The sequence below is a fragment of the Xiphophorus hellerii genome, chromosome 14 (assembly GCF_003331165.1).
Source record: "Xiphophorus hellerii strain 12219 chromosome 14, Xiphophorus_hellerii-4.1, whole genome shotgun sequence".
Lineage (NCBI taxonomy): Eukaryota > Metazoa > Chordata > Actinopteri > Cyprinodontiformes > Poeciliidae > Xiphophorus > Xiphophorus hellerii.
In genome coordinates, this window is record NC_045685.1 from 13,056,547 (window position 1) to 13,077,743 (window position 21,197).

Here is a 21,197-nt window from a genome sequence, read left to right on the forward strand (position 1 = left end):
TTTTCCATAGACTGTTTAAACTTGGGTGTGCCATCCTAATTGTCTTCAAGCTCTTCTATATTTTTTTATAGAAGAAAAAAAATCAAATGCACATGTAGTTCCTCCATCTGTTTACCTGGACTTTATAATTCTCATTTTGTATCTCATTCTTCTCTCAGTCTGTTCCGTCTCTGGCAGCCGGCCATCATCTCTATTCACCGCATGTTTCCTCTGTTTAGTCCCTATTCAGAAAAGCCAGCTGCCTTCTCATAAAAAGATGCTGACAATCGACAGAGATAATCAAAAGTCAAATATGAAACGTGTGTGGGGCTTCACTGGCGCTGTATTTATAGATAACCCACGGGAGAGTTATCCATTTGGTAGAGGATGTCTCACTCATCATGTCAGATTGTTTCTGTAAAATCCGGTGAACGTATGCACCTTCGGAAACAACAACTGAAAAGACATTGCTCTACAATTACAGATTTAAGTAGATTTTCTGAGTGACAACATAAATATAAACATATGCTGCCCCTTGGATCAAATGTGCTCTCCAAACGCCCTCCAGCAACACCTACACTCTCTCCCACACTTTTTGCCCTCGAGCAGGTTGAGACTACCTCAGCCTTCTTCCAGCCAGCATCCAGTCTGACTAAGAGACAACTTTCTGCTCTGCACTTTACACTTAACTGGTTGGTGGGAAAGGCTGATGATACCCAAAGGATCCATTGCCACCAAAGTTTCTCTGAGTAGAGAATTAAATGGACTTTGAGTGTAGGCTTAGCTGAAATGCAACAACATGTGTGCCCTGGGACACATATTTATACTAAAATGCTTCTCATGTAAAAAAAAAAGATATTGGTGTCTGGAGAAATTTAAATTTTGACTCAACTCTTGCTAAGAGATGAAGACAGATCTTTCACTGTACATGTTTGCCCCAATCCATTTGAAGAATCGGTAGCTATCCTCCCCACACAACCGAAGTGTAGCGGTAGAGTTCTTACAGCAATCTGTGCAGAAGTGGAGTTGTTTTGTCATCTTTAGATCTTTATATAAGTCATAAAATTCCTCCACAGCTTAATTTTCCTGTTTTAATACTTTTAATTGTCTTTATAACGGCGCGTCTTCAAGGTTTACACAGTTCTTTCAGTTGCCTTAGAGAAGCAATAACAAATGTGAAAAATGAAGAAATTTGGCCACAAGACATCTTTCAGAATGTCAAATATAAAACTGTAGCAAAACAGCCAATGATTCAGAGTATCCACTCCTAATCTTTATGTCCAATAAAGTATTATATCTCTAGGATGTCACTCATTGTCTTTTGTTTGATGTAAGGTCAGGGTTTTGATACAGTCTAGAAAATTCTGGGAACGTATGAAGCTTAATTTAAGTAACGTTAGCCTTAATCTTATCCATTTTCCTGGTAGGAATGGATAATATTCCTACCAGGAATAATCCTGGTAAGAATTATATTCCTACCAGAGAGCAATTTTTATTAAGTAAAATTACTCTCTCAATTTTACCCCCCAAAAATTTCTCACTTCAGCAATTTATGACACTTCATTGTAGAAACAAATGTTTTTGTTGAAGGAAGTTAACTTCAAATCTAAGTTTTCTTCCTTCTTTCCTTCCTTTCTGCAGGTTTCATTTAGACCTCTGTAGCAATATCACATGTTGATTTTTAAACCTCAACTCTGAAAACGATGACATTTTGATGGAAAAAAGTCGTGTAGGATTCCAGAGAATTCATTATGTCTTTATTTTCTAACAACCACTTAATCCAAGCAGATGGGAAAAAACAAAATGAGTATAACACACATTATTAATGTCATGAATTGGTGCGGTGGATGTGGTGAGGCAGACGCAGCAGACCCAGGTAACGTGAGAAATGACGGTTTTAATAATAAATAAGTCCAAAATAGACCACAAACAACCAGGCAGCACGACTGAGCAGAAGCCAGGGCTCAACGCCGGTAGCAACTGGTAAATTGACTGGACAACACGAAGGACTGAACGCACATAAGACGAGGACCCGACGAAGAACAGACACACCGGTGACACTAAATACACTGGGGGTAATCAGGGAACAAGAAACACCTGGGAACTAATTAAGGGGAGAACAGGACAACATGGAGACACAGAGACACCAAAAACTCGAAATTAACACACAGAAAACACAGAACACGACAATTAAATGTTTTAAAAATGTTCATTCTTAGCACAAATGGTTGAATTTATATTCTCTGAATGCAGAATGGGGTCTGCAAAGCAATTGAAGAATCAAAGCCATTCAAAATGGCTGAATTCAGCGTTGGTTCTGAGGTGCACATGTTTGTTTTGCACAAGATAGTTGGTCTGTTCTGAAGTTTTACGGTTTGTGGAGTAACACTGGGTAAATTAAAGTTAATGACATGTAACAATATAATTCTAATTCACATTGTTTCTTACTAATGTCAGTTTCAAAACAGTGATATCTCAAAAAAGTTACGGACGGAGCTCCTGTTGTACGGAACCTGTGCCACTCTATTACTTTGCTTCAGAAAAAATGTCCAAAGTGACAACTTTGCATGTCCTCGATCAGAAAGGATATGATGGGAATTACCTAGCGTTTCCCCCCGATCCAAAGCTCAACCGGAGAAAGCTGCATTTCCGTTTTCTCTGGCATCTCATTTAAGTCGATTTTAAACCTTGGGAACTGTTGGCCATTTTGACACAGTGGCTGTTAAAAACTATATTATTTAAACCAAGAATATTGTGTTCGAGCACAGTCGAACGCAAGAAGACACGTTAATCCATAAATAGCAAACATAAAAGTAGCAGCAACCACCCAACACAAAGGGATATCATTTGAGTCACTGAAAAAAAAGACCAAACGAGTACCAGACATGGTAAGAAGATTCATAAAGCCAAACAGCCCTAAATTATTTCTCGTCAAAAGGATTAGCATTACCTGTGTAAAAGAGGTCATTAGAAACATTTAAAGATTTGATGGTGATCTCAAATTCTCCATCTTATTTGTTTCATATTTTGAGGAAAAATATATTTGTCAGTGGATTTGTTGGTAAGACCTCATTATTTGACAAACAACATGTGTTTAATAAAACTGCCGGCAGTACTGAGCTTAAATACGTTAATGTCGGAGCCGTATCTATTTTTACTCGTCTCTTGCCTTTGAGTCGTTTTCATGTTGGGCTTTTTCCCGCCTGATTTCATGCCCTTTCTTCCTGGGCATCTTGGGCTGAATCCCAAACTCTAATAGTGTAACATTCAATAAATTAAAAAAAAAAAAAAAAACCTCTTCTCCTGCACTTGACCTGCCATGGGCAAATGCCTCGCAAGGGCATCGGAAAGCCGCTTAGCGGAAGCTGCTTCATCTGTTATGTAAGCAACAGCACCCCCGCGACTGTAGCTGAGCAGGAAACGTTGGGGAAAGGGAAGTTATCAGAGAGAGGAGCAAGAAAGTTGCCTGAAAGAAAAACAGAGGGGGAGGAGGGAGGGAGAAGAGGCCTGAAGAAACAAATCCAGTCCCGCCGGAGTCTTCTCCTTTGTTAAAGGCGCTCTGAACGTTTCCCTCCTTTATGCTTCTCTTCGTCCTTCTCTCCTTTCGTTGGTCTCTCCATCCAAGCCTGGCAGGTGAGGGCGCAAATTTAATCAAAAATATTCTCTCCGCATGCACGCAGCGAGTAGGAATGAGTAATGTCTTCATTTAGCTTTTAATTACTGTGCATCCTCCCAATCACCTGCTGCAGCCTTTCTGCAATCAGGGGGGCACTCATCTCACTTCATTCCTCTCCCCTCCGGTCCTTGTCAAAACAAGTCCCATCACGGCCACCAACACATGCGCTCTGGAAGTAGATTAGTGACACTGATACAGTGTGACGGATGTGCCAAGCAATGAGGTTTTCACAATAAGCCAATATGAGGGATGTTTATCAAGTGTGCACACAACTGAGTGGGAGATTTTTTTTTTCTTTTTCTTTTCAAAGTACCATGACAGTCTTCTGGTGGGGGAGGATAAGAAGTGTATTTAATCAACCAAAGTGTCGTTTTGATCCCACACTCTCATGAATTACTTTCCTGCTGGCTGTGCCAAAGCAATTTGCTCTTTACCAAAAAGTTCATTGCAAACTATTCTTACAAAGCTTAAAAAGACAAATATGTTTGTTTGTTTTGGGGTTTTTTTTTTTTGTTTTTTTTTTTTTTTTGGTTTAAACTTAGCCACAGTCCCAGCACTTTGAGCATTGTTTGAGATTTTTTTTTTGTCACTATAGTGGATTTTAGTCATTGCATTTTAAGCAGGAAAATGGCAGAAAACCTGCAACAAAGGTCCTGAGTTTCAGAGTGGAACCTCACACTACGCCCTCAAAAATTTGATCTTAAAGTAACTCTAGCATTGGGCTAAATCAGTCTAAAAGTGAAGATTTAGTGGTTTACTAGACCCAGTTTTAGATGTTAAATACAGCTGAGCTGAAAATATTTATATCAGAGGCAGATTTGCATCAAAATCTTTCATTCAACCAAGTTTGCTTCCGATAATAATACAACATTGTTCAGAAAAAATCAGTTTTGCGGAAACAAATTATTCTGTTTGTGTAATTGTACATTTTTATATCCTTGTCAATAATCAGAGTTAAAGTCTTTATTTGCATCACATCAACCAAAGCCTTCTTATAATTACTGACCAGTTTTTGGATATTTCCACTGGCTTATCTTTCGTGGACTGAAAAACCTTCCGGCAAGTTTCCTCCATAAAATCTCCATCAGATTCAAGTAAAAAAAAATCTTGCTTGGACACTACAAAATGTTAATATTCAGAAGAAACTTGTTTGTATATTTCAAACATTAATTTTAGAGTAAATAAGCCCGGAGTCCAAATAACTTTAAGCTTAGCTCAAGTAAGTAAAAATAAATCATAGGAAAGTAACGACAAATACAGTTTAGAACAAAATATTTATAAGAAAACTAATATTCCTATTGTTTTTCTTTTCAAACATAAGAAACATTTCTCAGTTTATAAACTGTTATTTTTGTTTTGCACGTGCCATCACAAATAAAACAGACATTTAATGAATCATATATTCTGTTTGCCTGCATTATGACGCAGCAAATCCTTTGTCATCTACCAAATATATCTGAAATTTATTATCTGTCCCTGTTATTTTTCATTGAAACCACTTGAGGATCTATGCATGCCTGAGGCGAGGTAATCTTCATCAGTGCAGACTGAACACCTGCATAAAGCAGCATAAAAGTGATTTATGGTTATTAAGATAACATTTACATAAACAAAAGACATAGCACTGACTGCTTTGTGCAGTATATGTTATGTTGTTTCATGTACATAATACGATGGAGTATTATTTCCAGTGTACCTTTATATGCAGGCGTAGCTACGCAATTGTGTCTGTGTTGTCATATTGAAACTTGTAAAGTTTGACATTTTAAAATATGTAACCTATAAGTTCATCTCTCTCCCATCTCAACAGTTGATTGTGCTATTCGACATACTAGCATGAGTAACGGTGGAGAAAACGTTGTTTTTACAAGCAGAAACGTGGAGGCTCCGGTTGACGTTGCGATAAGTTTTCACTTGTTTATTGGTTGCATCTAAACTAAGTTTTAAAAACTAAACTTTCTTTGTTGAGTCTAGATTTCTCCAGAGACTAAATGAAGGCTGCGTCTAGACTCAACTTTCAAATTGCATCTATTGCTTCCTGTGAGGAAACCTCCGGAGAGTTGACAGCTGTCTCCCTTTGGCAGTAGCACATCTGCTCGCAGGTACATGACAACAATCAAGTATATGAGCAGAGGTGTATTTCTAGCCCTGTGCCAATATTGGCAGAGGCGAGAGTTTCCCTGCCTGTCAAAGTTGAGTCACGCGTTCAATTTCTGGCTAAAGTGGCCTGCCAGTCATCCTCTCTACCAAAACCGGCAGACGTGCCACTCACTTTGCTGGGCTGAAGTCATTTCAAATAGCTTTTCTTCTGAGCAGAAGCGCATAAAGATATGCTCCGGGATCCCACGCGTAGCAGAAAGGAGGGTGAGGAATCAGGTGACGGCGATCATGAGGCGCACTCGTCTTTGCACCTGCATCCTTTATCTTCTTCTCCTTGAAAACTGCAAGGCCATCAAGAATAATGCTGCGAGCCACACGTCAGAACCGGCAGGATTGAAGCTGTCGGAGAGCCAGGAAGCTGCAGCAGGAGGGCTTGTTGTCCTGTTCGATGCAGCTTCACCGTGGAGTCGGCCACACACACGCACATACACACGCCTACAGGCATTTCGTCACGATTCTCTCCTCCACCGGGAGATTCCCCCTGTGGCGTGTTTACAGGAATTGTGTCAACCGCCAGAACTTTGTGATGAATGTGTTGAGAGAGGACGCTTGTGAGTGTGTCTCCCTGCTCCAATCTGGAAATGATGTGTGTGTGAGTGTGAGGATGTCTCTATGGCATGAAGCAGGTTATATGTGTTTCTATGGTAGAGGTTACAATTGGTTTTTGCTCCAAACTTGCTAATTCCAGTTTGATCTGCAAACTTTAGGGCTGATTTCTTTTGTTGCAAGACAAACTAGAGAAAAATAGTCCTGCAGCTTAATTGGACTAACTGGCTATATTTGCGTGTGTCCAGGTGGTGGACCTGTACTGGGGAGTTGATCCAGAGGAGTGGGACAATCCAGACCTGCAGAGACTCCGAATGAAACTTCTGGAAGAATGTCTGAAGACATCAGCCGGGCCATGCTTTGTTGTGAGTATTGCAAGCTTCCAAGGTACAATTGGACAAACTGAAAAGGATTCTGATTGTTCCATTTTACCTCATTAACATATTAGTCTTTTATTGCAGTTCCACATTGACAAAATTGTAAAATTATGGAGAGGGGGAAAAAACAACATAAAAAAGTTGTTTTTACAAAATCAGTGTTGCCAAACTTTCTGGCTATTCCTTTCAAATAAAACATAAGTGAAGCTTTTATTTCTATTAACGCTTTAACACTTTATGTTGCGCAGAATTTCAAGGAATTTTATTTTGCAAAATCCATTTCCATAATTTCTTGCCTCTGGACAGCCATTTAAGGACAGCCAGTTTGTGTTGATTCTCATAAGTTGTATGAATCAGCCGTTTTAAAGTTTCCTTTCTCCACGGTTCTCTGGCTGTTTTTTTTATCTGACACTTCTTGGCTTGATATCACAAGGGCTGTAGCTAGCTCTTACAAAAGCTACTCTCAGAGAATGAACAGCATCTGGAGTAAAGAAAGACTTTGAAAAAAATACTTTTTATGCCAGCTTTAAAAATGTCCACCAAAGTTTGTCTCTTTAGAAGTAAACCATGAAGGGCTGAGTGGTGCCTCTAAAGTCTTACATTTTGCTTTTTATCTCTGTACTTTGGTCCGATGTGGCTTGGAAGTCTTTTGTCTCAGTTTGCTTTGGTTCCACTTATGTTTAAAAAGAAAAATTCAAAATGCAGGTTATTACCGCTGCAGGTTATTTTCTCCATTTGGAATACAAAAAAGTTCACGAAACCATTCGGAACGTCCCTTATACTAAAAGGGAAAAATGCTAAAGTATTCTAATTTATAAAAAACCTAATGGTGCATTTAATCTGTACTTCAGGCTCTGAGATCGTTTCTAGCTTTGCTAGAAGTAATAAAACAGGGTCAGTGAGGGTCTACAGAGGAAGATCACAAGAGAGGGGAAGTGATTGTGAATTATTCAGATGGAACAGATTGAGTGTAAAGGTTGAGACAGAAGTGAGAGTTCACAGGTAAGGCATTATGGGTACAAAAGGAGCTCAATTTCTAAGCCATAACCCCTTCTTCTCAGAATGAGTTTGGCATCTCATCGTCTTCCTGCACGCACCACTTCCAGATGCTGCTTTCAGTCAGAGGTTGACTCGAATAATTACACGGGGAAAAAATGACAATGATTCTGTCATTTATTTACGCCTCATAATAAGCAGCTGAATCTCCGTCGGAAACAAAGACTGCTCAGCATCGTGTTGTGATCTGGCCTCTAGCACAACCTAAATTGATAACAAAAAATTAGGACTTTTTTCTGTGCAGCTGCCAGGAAAAATCCTAAATTAGTTTCAACTACATTTTGTACAAATGTGCAGAGATAATGTTTGTGATGTTACGCAGGTGAACTGAAACGATTGAATGTGAAATTAAATAAATACTCCTGCTCCGTTTCTTTTGCTGGCATCTTCTAAATCTGAAGTGTTTTCATACTTTCTCCACTGTCTCTCTTTGCTCTGGTGTTGCTGCAGTTTCACCAACCCGACCTCTACTGACCACCCAGCTGCATCACACTGATGGGTCAAACACACACATTATCTCAGGTTTTTTGTTCAGTTCATTTTTCTTTCTCATGCCTTCAAACACAACCTCTGTGTCGTGACATTCAGAGTCTGTTAGAAGATACACACACAGATCCTTGGTGCATGTCTTCCCCATCTGCCGGGTTTAATGTTTAATGGCATATTCTAGTGGTCCTACTTCAGTAGTGAATGGGGATGGGGGGGGCTTTATGCTGAGGGTCTCATGATAGCTGCGCAGTCTCATTCAGACATGTCAAAGCCAGCTGCTGTTGTCCCCGGAGCCCCTCGGCGCGGCTCCCCGTCAGCCAGCCGGCCCCGTTTTCAGAACCAGGAAGCTGAAAGCCGGCAGCAGCCACGGCAGTAGTGGTTTCTCTGATCAGATTCTGACAGTTCTAGGTTGTCTAAGGCATCTCTGGAGAGTGGATGTTTGTTTTTTGTTTTTTTTCTGGGTGGTAGCTCTAGATTTGCATGTAAGTACAAGAGAAATTGTCAGAATAATTTCTTTTTTCTCTGGGTAAGTGGTTGTGCGTTGGGCTGTCGCCTACAATTCAGGGAATCCTCGCACTTGCGTGCGTTCTCCTAATTCCTCTGATGAAAACACACTCGCAGCCTCTCATTACCGTCCGCTTCACCCACTCAGGTGTCACCTCCGCGCACACACCCCTGCACACCCAAGATCCAGACAACTTCCACACAGCGTGGATCTGACAATGGAATAGGAATAAGCAGATGAAAAGAACAGAAGATAAAGTGAGGACACACTTTGGAAAGCCAAATTACTATCGATTTCCCCCCGCGTAAGCACGCTGCAGAAAGAGAAAGAACACAGGGAACGGTGACTGACATGTGCTGCAGGGCTGTTTTGTCGCTGCCACAGAAGATGTGTGCAACAACTGGAAACGTCTTTAATCTCCGTGCCACACGTAAACTGCCCCTCATTCTCGACTCTGCAGAGCCGTCCTGCAGGACCAGAATGAGAGCGTTCCAGGGGAAGACGTCGATGCAGTTTTATTTCTGTTTTCACACCTTTTTTGTCAGGCCATCTCTGTCTCAGAGCTCGAGAATATCATTTTCAGCCTCATAATGACCGCCTTGGAAAATCTAGTTTGTGAGTTTTTGGAGATTTTCTTTACACCCTGATATGATAATCCCCTCTTTGCGTATGTCTGAGGACTAAATTGGTTGCATGTCGTTCACATACATACCGAACCACACCTTGGCGAGAGCGGCTTTTCTCCGTACCGTTGATTCCGGAAAAGCTGGTTTCCATGGCGATAGAGAGGGTTGGCATGGTGATAGTGTCATTGACCCGAAGATTAAGCATGACAATGAGCCATGACTTCTTTTCTCTCTTTCTTTCTCCAACAGTTTCAAATTCCCACGTGGGGGGAAAAAAAAAAAAAAAAAAGAACCCGAAAAATCCAATAAATGCCTGAAGGATTCATTTCAGCAGAACATTTCAAGCTTCCAGATGTCTGCTGCATTAAAGGGGATAGTAAAAGATTCTGCTGCCCGTCTTTTACCTCCTTTTTACCTCCAGTCACATTAATGCACCTCATTATATAAAATATATATATATATGTATAAACTACTCATAGATTAGATTTGTTTGCATGTTGCTGATGTCTTCGTCTGAGCTTGATATAGGGACTAAAGTGACAAATATAACCAAGCTGTAAATGTTTTGTCCTTTCCACGCAGATGTGGAAATAAAAAATGTTACTTGTCATGTCAAATATTGTAAGACACCGTTTCTTTCAAGCATAATTTTGTGTACACGGGAATGTTTCTTTATTCCTGAAATGGGTCAGTTTTGAAAATGTTTTTAAGAGCCAACAACCCATTTTTTAGAAAAAGTGCCTGAGCAGTTGTCAAGCATGTTGCTGCTAAACACCATGTTTTGTGGTCATATCCTATTTTTCGAAGCAGTTATGCTATCTAAACATTAGCCTGCGGGAAAGAAACAATCAAATGTAAGAAGTGAATCCGTTTTACAGTTCAATAAATTTAGACGTTTCATTAATTAAATACAGTACATTTTTTTAAAAATCAGATCCTCCTGTTCTGTTTGGAAACATCATGTTTGCCTCTCCTCTGCTGCAGACATCTACCCAGCTGACTGTGGGCATTGTGGATTAATTGACTGCATGACTGATTGATTTGTTAATTCATACTGTGGCTGTGCGCAATCTTAGCTGCCTCTCCCTGCTGGTTCATCAGATAAAGTGCACTTAGCCGGAGTATAAAACCCGGTCCAAGGATGGGGGGGGGGGGGGGGAAACTGAGGAAAGAAGAAGGGAGGAAGAGGAGCGCAATGAACGCTGAAATTGCATTTGTCCCCTTTGTTATCTTCCCTTTACCCTCTTGTGTTTCTCACACCTTCCTCTCCTCTGAGGAGGAATAAGAGCTCCACAAATCCCTCTTAAACGTCAGACACGCACGTACTGTACATGGACTGAAACATAAAAGAGTGAAGCTGCAGCATGAGTTAATCCATTTAAGATGGTTTTAGCTCTCCAGCTAAGACAGATGTGTTAAAGCTCCTAAAAATCAGGACGTTGGGGCATTTTCTTTTTACATCTCTACCCTTTTTGAAAGTCAACAGGATGATTGGCAAACCTTTATGCTGGAGAGCTGGGTTGACAGGTGTGAACACACTCACTTATTGTTAGCATTTTTAAACCTGTGTGGTGATTTGAAAAGAAAACTTTAGTTTCCACCTCGCCCCCATCTTACACAGCTATCACCCACTCCATTCGTCCTGCTGTAGCACTACAAGACGAACTGACAGAAACCTTGTCAGCAGCATGGAGAGTGACTGTTCCCTTTGTTCTCTCTGCTACATTTCTGTCCCAGTATCGCAGTCGTTTAGCCCAGTGCCTCCATCATTTACTGACACATCGCTGCAGAGCCGTGAGTCAGAAGCATGAGGTGACCTGCAGGGCAGCACAGTGCTACAGAAGGCCTTCAGTGGTCTGAAAGTACCACTGATACGGTTCAGTGCTGTGAAACGTTTTAGTCCTGGTTCAGTCGTCTGTCCAAGCATCCATAACAAGTCTTAAATTCATTTTTAAAAATCTAAGCTATATATATGTTAATTAAAGGTATTAATTGTCATAGAAGGACAACTTAATCTTTTACATTCTCATATATTCAGGGCTTTTTCTCCTCACTGGACTTTTCCGTAAAGGTAAAAGTTTGAATCTCACGCAAAAATCTTCTGTGATTTTAGGCAGTTGAAGCTACTGACAGCTTTTTTCATGTAACAGGAGTAAGCGTAAATTTATCGACAAGTAACTGAAAGACGTTTGTTTTCGCCTCTGACTCATATCTGTTGACATTCCCTCTGAGGCTAGGCACAAAATAACTTTTACATGTGGCACAAAGAGTAGCAAACAGACCCCAGGAATTTCACTGTCTTTGCTATGATTGATTGTAAGGCAGCAGGATTCACTAATCATCCCCCATATTTATTGTTTCTTTGGTCTTTAATTCCATTCAAGGTGGCACTAAAGCTCTTTAAAAGTCTTAAATTTGACTTGCTGAGGCTTGCAGATACCCTGTTTACAAGCAAAAATGCAAGCAAGCAAAAATGATCGTCTTTGTCCATGAGTGCATTTACAATCTAGCTTTCTGTGTTTCATTTGGTGTAGTGGCCTCCTCCTCACCGATTGGCCTTTCAGCCTCTGTTGATACATGAGGAGCATCTTAACTTTTTCTCTTTATTTTATCTTCTGTTTCTTTTTAAAGAATAACAGTCTTCCTTTGCTATAAAGTTGCTACACCAAATCGGTTTTTGACATTTAGATTAACCTTTCCATTTAATTCAGACTTCATCTCATTGTTTTTTTTTCAACATCTTTCAGTTTAATGTTATCTAATACAAAAATGTTTATTGTATCAAAAGTACACTATTAATTCTTGGAGGCGTCCCTTCAAAAAAAGGGGGTGTCACTGATTCCCTTAATGGAAAACTATCTTCGCCGCCCAGATCAACCTTTGCCACTTTGTGCTTGTTGGACAGAAAAGTGCCCAAATGCTAATGAATCTCCAGCGGACATTTTGTGGGCTTTAAGAGTAGGCCATCCGGCAGACGACGCGGCATGCCATCATTAGATTTCTGCTTCTTCTCTGCATCTGTTCCCACTGAGAATGCCAAGGGAATGAGGACTCCAGCGTGGAGTGGCTTTGAAGCGTCATTGCCGGGGGGCAAGCCGTCGTTTTCCTGCTCATTGGACCTCACAGTCATTTGGCTCGTCTCCCGCTCGGGCTTTGCCTCCTCCCAAAGGAGTGGCCTAAGGTGCATGAGAGTTATGTCACATGGAGTAAAACGGAAATCATCCGGTCATGTCACTGTAGCTTTTCTTGCCTTTCCTCTGCTCACAAATGAGTGGCAGACAACGTTAGACAATAGGGAAACAAACTGCCCTGATTATTTCCAGGGATATTGGATCTACTGTCACTCATATCCATGGATGAGCAACCGGTTGGAAAGGCTACAGCTTGATTTTATGATGTCTCAATGTGCTCATTTTTCCTACATTCAGACTTCAAATGTCATTTCAATAACCCAAACTTGTAGCTCAAAAAACCCCATGAAAATCAGATTTCACAGTTTACCTACAAATCCACATACATCCCTCGAAAATCTTATTTTCTTTTCTCTCCCACAAACAGCCCCATCTGTTGGATATAAAAAGAAAATCTGCTCATTTCCTTAATGCCGCTGATTACTGGGAATTATAAAATTTGGCCGAGTCTGCGTCTTTTTACGTAACAGTGTGTCATTCAAAAACATTTGCCATGTAGCAGCAGGACAAATCTGCTGCATTCACCAACATGAGGATTATTTACAAGGCAGGGATAGCAGGGAGCGAGCTTCCTGTTGTTCTTCTGCTTTAGGACAAATTTATTTAAATTAAATAATTTTATGGATGTAGTAAAGGTGGCAGAAAAATTTGGAAAAAAATACAAATTTTGTTTTTTTTCAGAGCAAATTTATTGTGTGTTTCATAGCATGTCTAGTCCAATAAAACAGATCTAGAAAGAAAACGGAAAAATTATTCAGGTTTTTAAATAAACATATTACATAAGAACTACTTAATTTGTTATATAATACTAATATTAAAATTATTTTTATTCAAATACAGCATCAAATCTTGATTTCAGTGAATACTGCCATCTTGAAATGATTCACCTTTCTGAAGGACCTTTTAAAAAGGTCACGTTGGTCACTCTGGTGTCTCTTAAACAACTCCAAATGATCCAGTCGACTTTCTGTTTGTTTCATTGTTACTTGTTGTGGTCCAAGGTTTAGCTCATGAGGCTTGACAATAATCTTTGGTAGTTCTTTGCATGCTATCTGGATTATTTCACTCAAGTTTTCTAGATTATGCTCTGAAGTTCAAGGATTTACTTTATCAGATGATATTTTGCGTTTTATTCAACGGAGAATCTTAACAAATTCAATTGGAGCACTTTCAATATGGTTATGAACTCCAGGCATCTCTGCTATCACCCTAATTTTTTCCTTAGATTCAAGTCAGGACTCTGACTAAAATTACTGCCAATCAGAGGAAACTTGTTGGTAAAATTAAAGGATCGATTTAATGACAGGGCGATGAATAAATTTGTGCTCCTTGCTAGATATCAACAGTTAGCTGAAATCAGAAAAAATAAGAAGTATTGGTGTAACAAAAAAACTTGGGTTTAAGAGAAAAAAAGGCCAGAAAAATATTCAGAAGAAAACTAATTTGGAGTTTAACTGTTGGCTTGGGATTAAGTTTATATTTCTACTAATCAAAGCTGTGGTATAAAGAAACCGCCTCAAGGATTAAACTGTGTCCACACAGAGTGGGGGTTTCTAACGATCCACCTGCACCACAGTAAAAGAGCCACGTTAGCTCCCGTTCTCGCGTTCCTCATCTTCTGTTGTCTCCGTCTCCATCCTGCCGTCCTCAGGGTCTGGTGGGTGAAAAGTACGGCAGCATCCGAGTGCCGGGCGAGGTGGAGTCGGCGGAGTTTGAGATGATCCTGGACGCGGCTGTGGAGGCGGGGCTGGACACCCACATTTTGGAGGAGTGGTACTGCAGGGATGAAAACTCTGTGCCACCCGCATACTACCTCAAACCCAAAGCCCAAATGCTCAAGAACTACCAGAACTCTGTGAGTCCTATCATGGTCTGATTAAGATGCCTTTCTGTCTGTATGCAAACATATGCAAACCTATTGGACGTTTTCACATTTTGCCACATTAAAGCCACGAACTTCAAGGTGTTATAACAGAATTTTACACTTTTTTTAATGGGCATTGGAACTGATACTTTGTTTTTTACTTTTTTTCCTCAATATAAGTCTTAAAGTGTGGCTTACATATGTATTCAATTACTTGTGATTCAATACTTTGTACATGTGTCAACACATGAATACGTACTGGTCTGAATTAGGGCCGCACTGTGTTTCATCATTTCATTTATATTATTTCATTTTCCCTCTACTCCACTATTTACCACTGCTCTGAAAAGCAGTAAAGTTTGTGGTTGTGATGTGAAAACTTACAAAAAAAGTTCAAGGGGAATGAACGGTTCAGTTTGACTGAACTTTGGGGGGAAATTGAAGCTTTGTTTTCTGCTGTTATCTTGTAGATCCACAAACAGGATTTGTAACCCGTGAATGAAATTTTTATGGGCATGTCATTATTGTAGATTTGTGTTCTTATATCCATGTTATGAAACACCCCAGCTCTGCCTGATAAACGCATTTTATCTGCTGCTGCAGAAGGGAGGCTTTGCATCAAGTTTGCGAGTGCATTTGTTTTTGTTCAGGCAGCTCTTAAACCCTTTTCATGTTTTCTGCTTTAATGTTTTCCCAGCCGACAACTGGCCCCATAAAATCCTTTAAAAGCAGTTTTTTGTCAGGGAGGTTTATTCTGAAAAACCTTCTTTAAGGTTTTACGTTATGTTTTTGAGAGTGAAATTAAATAAGTGGTTGAGTATGCTTTAAAACGTCATAAAAACACGAGAATATTTTGCACTTATGCTAATGTTAATGACTCAAATTTGGAGAACGCTCTGAAAACAGACCAGAAAAAGTCTCCGACTGATACAAATTTCAATAATATATAGATTTTTCTCCCCCCTTTCTTATAGTTCAGATCTGCTCAGTACTCACTCAGACAAGAATGGCAGCTTTCCTTCAGTACATGACGAGCGTTACAGTCAGCCTTTCCTCTCCCTGCTCCTCATCCCCTTTTAGATGGAGTCGAGCAGCGCAGCAAAGACCAAGAATGACAAGGCCTGGAGGAATGTGTCAGAGGAGATCAAGAGGATCTTCCGGACGGCGGTGCTGCAGCTGCAAGAGAAAGGAACCATGAAGAGTGCGGACGCCAACAAATTCCTTTGCTCTGGTGAGATTCTGGCTTTCTGTTTTCTTTTTTTTTTTTTTCTTGAGATTTCAAGACACATTTTTTGAATTGTTCCTGTTAAGCCATGGTCTAAACCTCACCTCTGACCTTATAAAAGTCAGAGGTGACACTTTTACTGTTTTTGTTTTAGAAAAAACATTTTTTATAAACTCTGAATAATAAATCTTTTTTTATTTTGAAATTAAGATATTTTTTTATGTTTTCCATACTTAATAAGTACTAAAACAAATACTCTGCGATAAAATGTGTTTTTAATTCCTTTTTTCCCAGGGTCCTATTATGGCAAACAATCCTTGTCATTTTTAAAGCAGGTTTAAAATTAACTCTTAGCGATAGCATAATTCACCTTTTGAGATATTATTTGCCCACTGTGTTCCTTTGCTTTGGGTTCTTCTCAGTTAAAGGGTACTGTCTCTTTAAGAGATTCTGATTTCCCGTTTTTTTAAGTTAATGTCTAAAAAATGGTTGTAATTGATTTTGGTGCTGCAGAATAAGTGAAACACATCAGATGGAGACAAAAAGAGAAAAGAGGCAACAGATTCCTTTCTTTTCCATCCACCACAATGTACAGGCTTAAATATACACACACTCATATTTATTTATATGTCCATTAACATGTTGCACTGCAACCACATAGTTTTGTGGTCTTCGACAAGGTCCTAATCAATTCTGGTTGAAAATTATAATGGTAAACTAACTTAGCTTCCTAGCATAGTCCACAGATTGTCAATTATATTAAAGTTGGGGTTGTTTTGGAAGTTGAATGTTAGCCTGTTTTATCCATTTAAAGGCAGTTTTCATGCGTGTTTGGGATCATCTTGTTCTATGAAGTACTGTCAGGATTTATCTGCTCAAAAGACGAGAGCGATGGGATGAATTTTGTCTTTTCTTTAACTCGTGCAGCCTGTCACAACCTTTTAAAAGACAGTTTTTTGTTACTGAAACAAATGGTAGATTTTTTTAAAGCAACTTTAATGTATTTTCTTGTTTGCCATTGTCTAGACACTTTTATTTATGGTGCGTCTCCTTTCAGATGTGTTTAATTTTATCCAGGTTTTTGTTTTTTTCCTGTAGCTTATGTTCATTAAGAGCAGAAGACCTAAATCTGTCAGAAGCTTTATATCAGAGCAGTGTTGTTACTGTACAGCACATGAATAATTTTAACTTTGGAACTGAATTTTATTTCAGTTAAATATAGCTACTAGACAGCTAAAATGTTTGCTTACAATGGATTGCTGTTACTTATATTTTTAAATCTTCTTTACATGAATAACCTTGACTGAAGAAGACAACTGAGCACAAATATGCAGTTAAAATGTCGATCCGCCTTAAGAGACCTAATGATTTTTAGTGTAAAATCAACCTAATATTCTGCATTATATCCCCTAGAACAGCGTTTCCCAATTCCGGTCCTCAGGCCTCCCTGCCCTGCATGTTTTAGGTGTTTCCCTTCTGCTACACACCTTGATTGAATATATGGGTGATCAACAGGTTTCTGCAGCACTTGATAGTCATGCAATCATTTGAATCAGCTGCTCTGGAATAGAGGCACATCTAAAACATGCAGAGCAGGGAGGCCTGAGGACCGGAATTGGGAAACACTGCCCTAGAAAACACTTCAATAAAAGTGGAACTATAATAAACTCAGAACAACAACACATTAATCTGCTTTTTAAGCAACACAAACTGAGTCTTACAGGTTTGTGTCAATCAGATAAAAGATCAAGGAGTCAGACTGGTCAGATGAAATGTTTACCGAAAGACAAACCACTGCTTCCCTGAACCATCTTTCTACCACAGGGACGAAGTAAAAAAAAAAACAAGACGGTTCAAATGTAATTTTTCATAAAGATGTTTTTTGGAGAGAATTGGTAAACATCAGCCTATTTCTACTGACAGAGAAGCAGCGACTTTATGCACAATGACAATAAATGAGTCACTATAGAAACATCAGAAAGATTGATACATAAATGAGTTGTATACTGGTCTCTGCAGGTTCAAGCAGCAGCAAAAATAGTCACTTGCTAGTCGATTTCTCTCTGTTTCCTGTCTTACAACATTTTAACTGAGTCTGAAGTAAAATATGTTGAAAATATGTTCAGTTGTTCTCAGACTGGAAAGCTAATTTAAGCTGTGGTCACACTTTTATGCTGATTGGTATTAAGTGTTATAGCTGGAGAAGCCCTGAGCAGGCTTTTTCCAGCAGATACAAATTTTTAATTTTCTTTCATTTCTATTTCATTTGTACTATACCACATACACAGGAAGAGATTGTGCTACCAGTTCTAATCCCTATTAATTACAAAATATGTTCTGAACCTTTACGTTATCCTTAATGGACTCATAGAAGAACTTCAATGAATAAAAAAAGAAGATAAGGAGAATAATGTCCTATTCTGATCCCTTACCTATACTTTGGTTCTTATACCAAAGTGCTTTTCACATCTAAAAGACCTTGAAAACTCTCATTTTTGTCACTGCAGCTTTGGAGGATGAATTGGACTTTGCCCTCGGGAAACAAACACCCGCCTTCCTCAGGAAATGCGTCTGCTACATACGCAAGATCTCTAACTTCGACCGCTTCGCCAAGCTCCCTGAGATGACCCGCTACATGGACATCGTGGTGAGCGCCGACCGTGTCATGCGCAACCAGGAGGCCTACGAGCGCCTCTTGAAGGTGCGCGACGAGTTCATCCCCACCATCGTGGCCGCCTCCAACCTCCGCGTCTACTCTTCGGTCACTCACTGCGACATGAAGCTGGGCTACTCCCAGGAGGTGGAGAGCCACTACGTGGAAGGTCTCTGCAAGCAGTTCTACGAGGACATGGTGGACATCATCCAGGCCACCGTGCAGCAGAACTTTGACACAGAGACCGACCCACTGTATGATGAGATTTTGCAGCACCTGTCCCTGTGTAAGACCTACGCGACCCTCTATAAGTACAAGTCAGAGACTCTGGATTACGTGCAGGAGTACCTCATGCCGTCTAAAGGGAGCAGGATGAGCCCTCTGGTGGTGTACGGAGGGCCCTGCACCGGAAAGACGCTGCTGCTGTCCGAAGTGGCCAAGCAGGTGAGGCGTGAACACAAGGATGTCCTCCCTGGCACTTTTTACTCCTCAGTTATCTCAGTTTGTTCACGCTTGCTTCCGTCTGTCTGTCTGATCTCAGCATGTGTCCATCTTTGTACAACAAAGCATGAGGGGGCGTGCAACTGTTCATCTTCTCGCAAGCGCTTGCTCGCTTGACCATCTGTGCATCTGCCAAGAGGCACTCCATCGCCGTGCATGCATGTGTCGTTCATTTCCCGTGAAGCCAAGCAAGTGTGCACAAGTTGATACGCATTTTTTTTACAACTCTGCTTTTTACTTTTTGTCCATTTGCCAATGTTGGCAGGGACACTTTTAATGTTGTACTTTTTATTATTACTGTTATTTTTAGTTTTATTCTCATCTTTCACCCTTTGCTTGTGTGGCTGCCATCTGCCTGCCCAGCCACATAAAGGTCACTGTACAGATGTCCTCAATCTATTCCTCCAGGGTCACACATTAGCTTTATGCACCTTTTCAGGTTAAAGAGACAAATATCATGATTAATGCCAACCTTTATGTAGTATCTCAACGGCAACTGCATTCTTTAAATAAAGAAAGGAATTAAATATACAGCTTTAAACTTCAGAGTAATATAAAATATCCACACATGCATGTAAAAGTATCTTAGCCCATTTCAGAAAGTTATCCATTACAATGATGTGGAGGAAAATGAAAACAAAGTTCTCTATTTTTATTATAAATAAATATCTGAAATGTTGCTGTCTTTGAGTATTTACCCCCCTTTGTTCTCATGCCACTAAATAAAACCCAGTGCAAGTGGTAGGGCAAGATTTGATGGGGGAAAGAATCTTTAGTTATTGGGTTCATTCTTTGGAATTACAATAATGTTGATGGTAATGATAGTTTTTATTTGTAAAACCAGTATCAGAAATACTGATAGTTGTATGGTTTTGTCAATTGCCCTCCCCGACCTTTAAGTAATTCAGAAAAAAGCCTTATAGATACCTGGCTACTTCCTTTTTCTAATCAACATTTCAGTAATTTAATCCTAGTTTAAATCAGCAGTTCTGTGAAGGTCTCAGATGTTTATTAGATAACATTAGGAAACTAAATCCATAGCTGAGGTGAGAGAATCTGAAATAATCCCATAATTTCAGAAATCTGGCTTGTTTTGAAAGAAAGACAAAAAGAGAGCCATTTCTTTTTAGGACAAAAGCCGTAAGAAGTCTTATTTACAGCCTCCAGAAATATCTGCAAATGTGGAAGCGCCTGGTTAGATCAGAGTAAAGTTGAGCTTTATGTCTTACATGCAAAATGCTGCAACAAGCAGAAAACTACAGTCACCCTGAGCAAACCAACCCTATGGTGAAACACGGCAATAGCAGCATCATGCTGAAGGGATACTTTACTTCAAGATTTACCTGTACTGAATTTTATTTAGAGGTATCTGAGTGGTTGGGGACCAAAACAAAAGTGTGTTACATTTAAAAATAATAATAATTTAAGTGAAAACTTGGTATCACTTTTCTTCCATTTTATAAGTATCCACCACTTTGTTTTGGTTTATCACATAAATCCCAATGAAGTGCATAAAATTCATGTTTACGATGCAACAAAATGTTTAAAATATTTGTTAGAATACAGATAACAGATACATTTAATTAATTTAGACAAATATCACTTCACATCAGCATTACTGCTTTAGTGTAAGTAGATGGGAATCATTTTTTGTATTCAGATTTTTGATACCAGCTGTACGTAGACAGAGTAATATTTGAATGTTGTGCACAACGGACTTGAGAGAGAAAAGTGCTCTGAGGTCACTGAGGTTCCACTATAGTCCCAATGGAGGTAATTTACACTTGATTTGCTTCATCTAAGCCTGCAGAGTGTGGTGTAACATAATAGGGCAGCTAAATTCTTCCAAGTGATCTGAGCTGTGCATTAAACTACTATTAGAGCAACATCCAGCTATTTTCTATTTGCATGAAAAAGACAAATTTTCCCAATGTAGATAATTGGTCATAGCACTTTTACTGGCAAATATTTGGTTATTTGCTGGACCTCTATCATTAAACCAAAAGTACATCCATTTTTCTCTGCCATTCTCCTTTTTATGAAGAAAGTGGGAAAATGAAAGTGCGATAGTGACCATGTTTATTTACAAATTCACATGATAAATTTTATGGCTGGTTCCTGTCTCAAAAAGAGTGTTGCCTTAAAAACACTCTGCTATTGAGACTACCAGAGTGATAGGAAGTACTCTGGTGTTTTATAGTGCCAGGACATGTTCTAACCAGAGAACATATTTTTCTATTCCACCAGGGAAAGTGTTCGGCTAGCTGACAGCTCACAAGTAGTACCATCACTACCCTTTGTTGTACTGAGCCAGAATAAAATACCTACTCTCTGTAGTGTTTTTAATTC

The 21,197-nt window shown here is 39.6% G+C and overlaps 1 protein-coding gene across 4 annotated transcripts in view; it reads left to right on the forward strand.

Moving 5' to 3' along the window:
• The window catches only part of nwd2 (NACHT and WD repeat domain containing 2), a 44,277-nt gene that overhangs the window by 13,731 nt on the left and 9,349 nt on the right, over positions 1-21,197 (forward strand). For all 4 annotated transcript variants that reach the window (XM_032583459.1, XM_032583458.1, XM_032583457.1 and 1 more), the window contains 4 exons: positions 6,610-6,726; positions 14,257-14,460; positions 15,550-15,700; positions 18,202-18,791. In XM_032583459.1, coding sequence (XP_032439350.1) covers positions 6,610-6,726; positions 14,257-14,460; positions 15,550-15,700; positions 18,202-18,791 — 1,062 coding nt within the window. The remainder of the gene's footprint in view (positions 1-6,609; positions 6,727-14,256; positions 14,461-15,549; positions 15,701-18,201; positions 18,792-21,197) is intronic.